The sequence below is a fragment of the Andrographis paniculata genome, unplaced genomic scaffold (genome assembly GCF_009805555.1).
Source record: "Andrographis paniculata isolate CXL003 unplaced genomic scaffold, ASM980555v1 Contig60END, whole genome shotgun sequence".
Lineage (NCBI taxonomy): Eukaryota > Viridiplantae > Streptophyta > Magnoliopsida > Lamiales > Acanthaceae > Andrographis > Andrographis paniculata.
In genome coordinates, this window is record NW_026137596.1 from 3,940,357 (window position 1) to 3,948,017 (window position 7,661).

At 35.7% G+C, this 7,661-nt stretch overlaps 1 protein-coding gene across 2 annotated transcripts; it reads right to left on the reverse strand.

Moving 5' to 3' along the window:
• Positions 1-478: 478 nt before the first annotated feature.
• Positions 479-5,121, reverse strand: LOC127259897 (uncharacterized). 2 transcript variants are annotated; one of them, XM_051287516.1, is made up of 12 exons: positions 4,997-5,121; positions 4,741-4,798; positions 4,292-4,473; positions 4,015-4,199; positions 2,897-3,847; positions 2,716-2,796; positions 2,292-2,580; positions 2,007-2,206; positions 1,769-1,845; positions 1,565-1,666; positions 797-980; positions 479-718 (listed from the first exon to the last, which is right to left on the reverse strand). In XM_051287516.1, exons 3-12 carry the CDS (start codon positions 4,464-4,466, stop codon positions 626-628), a joined length of 2,337 nt encoding a protein of 778 aa, XP_051143473.1. In that variant the 5' UTR covers positions 4,467-4,473; positions 4,741-4,798; positions 4,997-5,121; the 3' UTR covers positions 479-625. The 2 variants fall into 2 exon arrangements, with proteins under 2 accessions (XP_051143473.1, XP_051143472.1); XM_051287515.1 differs by lacking the exon at positions 4,997-5,121 and adding an exon at positions 4,930-4,990.
• Positions 5,122-7,661: the final 2,540 nt, after the last annotated feature.

Below are 7,661 nucleotides of genomic sequence, written 5' to 3' on the forward strand. Positions count from 1 at the left end.
TATAAATACAAAAAATGTTAATTGCAAAATATAAATATAAATAATATTAATTGCAAAATTGCTGTTTTTACAAGGTGGATTAGAGATGATCTTAAATTCATTACAAAAACTCCACAGTTTACCATTATATCATTATTTTTATATTAAAAAATAAAGACAAATATTCGTTTACTACTTTCAATCACTCACTGTCTTTAAAATACTTGTGAAAAAAATAATATAAATCTTATATTACCTCCGTCCAACTTTAAGGATTTTTGCAAATACTTTCATTAAAGTCTTATAACACTAGTAGAAATCCCCTAATATTTGTTTAAAAAATTATACAAATATAAAAATATTTTTAACGTGAGCGGAAGGAGTGAGTATATATTAAAGGAGAATATTATATTATATATAATTATAAATTTTAAAATACTTTTAACATACACTCAAGCCTCATATAAAACAAGCACAAAAAACATGAAGAAATAAAACAAGCATTCAAAAGAAGATCATGCATGCATTGTATATTAGCAAAGGCATCAAGCCACAAGGGCCTACAACCATTTTCATGGAGTTCAGGCCAACAAGAGAAAAAAAGAAGACGAACATACCTAAGGATACAGTCCCATCAGTTTGCCATTCATTTCATAACAATGGCAGAGAAGAAGCATCTCCTACCGGCACCGGCGAGCCCAGCATTTCGCCACCCTAAGCCCTCTTCATAGCACTCGACCTGCCATCGTTGTAAAGTATGGCAATAATTAGCACAACATTCTTTGTTTAAGGTTTAGAGAGTCGTGAAATCACTTACTCTATTCAATATTACTTTATCCATCACGCCCCCGAGGACATATATCTTCCCCCCATGCACAAAAGACCCAAAATATCCCCTCGCGAAATGCATGGGTTCATCCATAGCCCAAGACCCGGTGCGCGGATCGAACACCTCAGTTGTAGACACCATCTCGGTTCCGTTGTGGCCGCCCATAGCATATCTACAATGATAACAGTCCGAGATAATAGACAAGATTTTATATCCAGACAATGTGAGTGACATCGCACTTTTTAAACCTCATCGAACATAGCTAACCATGTTTCTGATATTAGAATGTGTAGTGTCTGAATATATCCTAACATTAACTAATATATAATCTAGTACTAAAAAGAATATAGACATGTTAAAAGCAAAATATTTGATTCATTGTAACTAGTGTAGATTCTCTATTTCCTTTCCTTAGATATAACTTACAGACGATTATAAATATTGTACTTTGATTGTAAATGAAAAATGGAAAATATGATGCAATTTATTTATTTTTCACCGAAGAAGATGGGAGTGAATGCAAACATGTTTTGATACCATGTCAAAGAAAAAAAAAATTCCATCGTAAATTTTATTTTTCATTTACAATCAAAATACAATACTTATAATCACTATATGTACATCTAAGTAAGGAAAAAAATAAAGAATCTTTTTTAGAGAATAAATCAAATATTTTGTTTTAACATATATATATATTCTATTTAATACTACGATTCTATTTAATACTAGACGGTTACTGAACTCAATTGAACTTACATTTTTTCATTGAATGTGACCAAAGAATGGCATCCTCTCTTTGAGTTCATGCTTGCAACTGCAGTCCAAGCTTTTTCTCTAGGATCAAATCGTTCGACAGACCTGGATCAGATTGAAACATAGAGATTGTAGGAATCCTTAAGTATGAGATTGATGACATGAGTAAAACAAATTAACGAAGCATTCAAAGATGGCGTGTTCAACCTTAAGTAGACTCTCCCATCATAGCCACCAGCAACATAGATTGCACCGTTAATAGTAGTAGCAGCCGGTGCAAAACGCTACAACAAAAAAATAAAATGAAAACTAATCGTCCCAAGACAATACAAATGTACAAGAGTGCTAATGATAGATGATTGAATCTTCACCTAAGGATTGCAGATAAGCACTGTGTTGCCATTCATACCTTAAATTAAACTAAGTAGAAGTTTGAAAGCCATACCTTTTCGAGCATAGGCTCAGTGAAGATCCACCTATCATTGTTTATGTCAAATACTTCCACCTCGGAGTAGCATTCGGATCCACTTCCGCCACCAATGGCGTAAATTTTCTCACCCAAGGATGCACCTGCTAAACTTCCTTTTGGTTTATTTAAAGAAGGCCTCTGGAACCATTGATTATATGTAGGTTTGTACAATTCAACTGCCATCAAGAAGATTCATTAATTCAACTCAAGAGATTTTCGAAACAGAATTAAGTCAAAGGGTACGTCGCTCATGAAATATACCTGTGTCAAACCATTCTTTATTATGAGTACCAGTACCAGTACCACCAAAGACATAGAGTTCACCATTGAGCTGAGCTATGCCGTTGTATGTCCGCGTAAAAGTCATTGGACAAAGTTGAATAATATGGTCCAGAGATGGTGAGTATGAACTCAACTCTGGAAGCCACGAACATCCATCATAACCTCCAACTATGAAAACATTATCGTCTGACGGAAGACTAGCTGATTTGGAGTTCTTTATATCCATGTGATCGCTTGCATGAGTTGGGATAGTTCCCGTACAAAGGCCCTGACAGTTCAAGTGGAGACACTCACAATCAAAGGAAACTTCAAGATTATACTGATCAAGTTTTTAGGTGGGAGAACAGAACAACTGAATAGAAATAAATAAATAATATGAGATTACTAAACCCTGAAAATCAACCTTGTATGCTTGCTCAAGGAATTCGATTTTCTGCTTCTGCTGCAACTGAGTCACCTTCAATTCCTCAACTTCGTGCATTAACTTCATAGAACACGACAACGAATGAATGAGAAAGAGAAAACCAATGAAAAATAATCCAGAATATAAATAACTACATAATTGATCAGATATCTTTAGCAACCTTAATGATGATGGACTCATGAGTAGAAGATTTTAAATCTGCTTCAACTTCCGAAGACGTAGCAATAGTATCTATTTTAGGAAGATCCTCATTCTTTTCCATGGGTTCCGAAGTATTGTCAGATATTACATCTTCTTTGTTGCAATTCAAAGCATCAGTATCCACCTTAACCAGCTCAGACTCTGTGTCTATCGACACTCCAGCCTCTACACCTAAGTAAGGTAAGCTCTCTGATTGTGGCATGTTTGTGTAGTCGGACCATGAGTCTTGGGTGTGAACTTCCACACAAGGATCCTTAGATTCATGTTTCTCGAGATCCTGCCACGATTCTTGGAGAGATGAATCGGCCTTTCCAATAACTACACCCGAAGGTTCAGGTAGTAACCAGTTTGTGTCTTGACCAGAAGACGGATACTGCCACTCGACATCTATATTACCTGAGGCAGATGAATGTGCAGCCACAAGAGAATCCTTCCTTTCATGTTTTCCAAGTTCATCCCATGATTCTTGGAGAGATGAATCGGTCTTTGCAATAACTAAACCCAGAGGTTCTGGAAGGTACCAGTTTGTGTCGTGACCTGAAGAGGGATACTCCCACTTGACGTCAATATTACCTGAGGCAGATGAATATGCAGTCTGCTTCAGATCTGGCCATCCAGAAGATTCTGGTGGGTCTAGTTCCTCAGTGTCGTCCTCAGTCTCGTGGCTAGACAAAATGCCAAATTTATTGTTCTTCTTGGCTGCAGCTACATTGGTCATCTTGACGGTTTTCGGTTGTTGAGGCTTCGGTTCTGGCACTGATGACGATATGAATAATTGGATCAGTTTTGTAGTCTGTGTTTTGTCGAGCTCAAAGCAAAACAGCCTATCAGTATAATAATTTCTTGCTATGATTGGCTTAAATTCTTCCTCGTACAAAGGCCGACATTGCCTCTGAAAACTAATCCGGACCTGATGTACAACAGAATGTCCAAGTCAACGCAACCACACGTGAAATCACCGAACTAAGATCAAACAGTAATTACGAAACACGTGGCTGTAATTTATTATCAACACCATTACGTGCGTGAGCATAAAAGAACATCCATTTGATATAAAAATCAACATCGGGATCTTACCTGCGCAGGAAATGGAGTAGTCTCAGTGCCTTCGTTTGTAATCCACGCAAATGGATTAATATTTAGCTGCCCATGGGAAGCTGCCTCAAAAATTCCATGAAGCTTTCGACTGCTGTAATTGAAAAGAAATAATGCAAGACCAGGGGTGACATTCCTCACATACGAAATATGTGGTGCCGGCAATCCTGCTCAAGAATTTAGAAAAAAAGAATGTTAGAGCTGATACAATAACCAAAACCTTAAAGCATAAACATGCATGCCAAAGTGGAAAACACACCAAAGATTTTGTTCTCCACACATTCATCGTATGTATAATTCTTGCACCCAAATATAACTCCACCAAGCTCATTCTTAGATAAATTCCTAGAATTTGCACCAGTGTAGAGCGTCCTGGTGCCTCCAGATTTTTGCTTGTTTGGAAGAGCTCGTGAGTTATTCTTTCCTGCCCCCATAGCTCAGCTATGAACATAGAAAGAAAATTTGTCAAAAATTCAGCATAGCAACTGGGAGAAGTCACTTTCATATGCAGCGGAAAGGTTAAACGATACAATTTATAGCCAATTGCATATCGACCAGAAAAGGCAAACACCATACTCAATAAGTTCAATTGATCACTGTAACACGGTAGAAATGGAAATAAAATGTTTGCAGCTACAGATATCAGAAATTCTAGAAAGCAGACGAGAACATAAAAAAAGGTAAAAGCTTATCGTTCTCCATTCCAACCAGAAATGTGGTTTCCGTTCTCTACTCCTCTTCACGATTCAAGGAACCAAAACTTCACCTGCATCAAACGCAACAGAACAAAATAATCAAAAACCTACTCTCCACAAAACAAGCAAAAACACCAAAATATACACAACAAGGGGAACAATTCTGCATTCACACACAAAATAACCAGTTTCATTGACGAACCAACGCTAACCGAGGCAAGGGAACACCAACACTCAAAAAACCATTAGAACTCCAAAAAATCACCCACCTCTGCTCGAGTCCGTTCAAACGCACAATTCTCAGTAGAAGCTGTCAATTTCTACACATTACGAGGAAAAGATCCGCCGAATGAGAACAAAACGAACTATCGCCATTAAGTGTTGCGGAGATATCAACGCGACGCCAAATGTACAGAGCCTTTGGCAGCATTTGCCAGCCCATAAATATAACCATGGGTTTGTAGTTTTGCGCTGCGGGAAACCGTAATTCAGAACGCTAACGTACGCCGACTGAAGAAGTGCAGTAATGGCGGTAGAAATGACTAGAATATCGAAGGTGCGTTTGATTTGCAGAAGATATTATTTTTGAAATTTTTTGAATTAAATTTTTTTTTTTTTTTTTTTTACAGTAATATTTTAAAAATATTACATTAATCTAAGTACAACCTTAAGTTCCGAAGGCATTTTAGATTGTGAACATGATAATGTGAATACATATTTGTTTTTATATTATCATTATTAGTAATATTATTAAGTATTTCCTATTTTTACTCTCTTATTCGAATTATTCTCCTTAATATACTTTAGGGGTGTGTTCGTTGTAGGATTTTATCAAAATTCTACTGTTCATCCAAAATTTCTCCCCCAAAAATATCAAATCAAAACACCTATTTTTTATTTTTTATATTATATTAAAAATCAATCAATTTTACATTCAAAACATCACATCAACACCTATTTATATCACATCATACAACTATTCAAATTCAAAATTTTTACTATTCAAATTCCGACTCAAAATCCAATCCCCAAACAAATACACCCTAGATAAATTCTCAGTGTAACCTGCAAACTAGCATGGCAAAACAAGTCACATTAATTAGGTTGAAACATGTGTAACAGACAAAATCTAATATATATGTATTTTTCAAAATTATTCAATATCAATGCCCCACAATTATCGAGCGACATCTTTTATTTATTTATTTATTATTATTATTGTATTATTATTACCTTTAGAAATGAAGTAACAAATATCGATTTTAATTGCTTTATATAAATATTACTTACTATGAAAGTGAAATATATTTAGAAATTCAATTAATATATATTTTCATCTAAGCTTTTATAACAATATTTTATTTTTAAATCACTTGAGAGGATAGTTGAGACAGAACTTTCAATATTACCTTTTCAATCGACGTGTGATATTTTCCATGTGATGTTTCGAAGCAAAATCGCAATTTTTAGGAAAGTGGTTTGGAGGATCCATTGGCATGGTTTTCTAGAAATTTAAGTAGGTCTCAATCCAAATCGATGTGAATTTTTGTGTAGAAGCAAACACAAGACCATGATGAATAGCCCGAAGGTTGTTGAAATATTGGATTTGAAGGGATGTAAAGCCGGTTATGAAAGGCAAATATAACACAACCAAGATAATTTCTCATTACTCTACACATGCCGGATTGTAACAAATTTTTCATTCCGGATACCAACAACATTTATTTTATACCAATCAACCTTGAGTTTCTTTCAATTGATTCTCATTGGAATGTTTGGACTAATCACAATGGAGTTGATGTTCATTCTTGTAGAAGTGTTGAAATTCTTATTCCAAGTGCGCTTTCCATAGTAGTGAAAAGTATGTAAATGATTAATGATTATCCAAATAATCATGCACCAACGTAAATTAAGTATGCATATGTTTTGTGTCATGAACCGAATTGATCAACTACACAATATACGGAATAAACTAACTAGACGGAACTAACTAATAAACAACTCAACGAAACTAATTAAGCAAGAAAAATGGAATGAAATAACTAAGGGAAACTAATAAAGCAAGAAAAAGACAATTGAAAGAGAATCAAACCTAAGCCGATACAATCGCAAGCACGACCCGATACCCTTTTAGCATCGAACTATCCTCTACGAACACACCATCTCGATTGACAATTTGAAGAACTCTTTCACCTTCTCCAAATGCTACGAACTTGAGGTTTTATACTCAAACGCGAATTTTGGAACTATTGAAGCATGAAGTGGAATTGTATTCCATAAAATATTAGACTAAAAGAGAAGTACTGCTATCAAACATAACTTTCATAAAAGAGAATGATCATAAATGATCAAATATTCATTGAAATATAATTTTGCTTGGTATGTCTTACAAAACACCCAAGACATCTATTTATAGGAGTGGTGAAAGAGACAATTGATACATTTTCCAATGTGGGATAGATTATATGAAGAATCCTCTAATGAGAAATAACTAGCCTAGTGGGCCCCCATGCATGTGAGAGGCATGTGAGATTCCTTAATATATATATGTGGTCACAATGGATGGGCCCCATTAGAGCAGGGACAATGGCCTTTGCCTCCATCCAGCCCTTCAGTCCAACGTGTAGCCCAGGGTCGTATGTCAAAGCCCATTTGGAAGTGAGATTAAAATAAAACCATAGTGGCTCACCAAAAATCACTCTCCAAATAAAATTTTCTCAATTATTTATTATTTACATATATTTACGCAAATACATCCCCTCGCACAGCCCTAACACACCGCATCGTCCTCTCCAGCAAGAACCCTAGTGCTAACGCCAGCGACTCCGTCGGAAACACTCCCATCTCCAAGACACCGGTGAGTAGTTGTTCCGTGATACTCCTTGCTATGAGTACTCTTTCTGAATCTCATCTCCCTTAAAATTATTTTCAAAG

What these genes read in the sequence shown, in the direction of transcription:
- LOC127259897 (XM_051287516.1), bottom strand. Translation starts at nt 4,466, where the DNA reads ATGGGGGCAGGAAAGAATAACTCACGAGCTCTTCCAAACAAGCAAAAA. An exon ending in CTACTCCATTTCCTGCGCAG is followed by an intron (nt 3,848 to 4,014) that starts GTAAGATCCCGA and finishes GTTGTACATCAG; the next exon opens with GTCCGGATTAGTTTTCAGAG. An exon ending in GTCACATTCAATGAAAAAAT is followed by an intron (nt 981 to 1,564) that starts GTAAGTTCAATT and finishes TTATCATTGTAG; the next exon opens with ATATGCTATGGGCGGCCACA.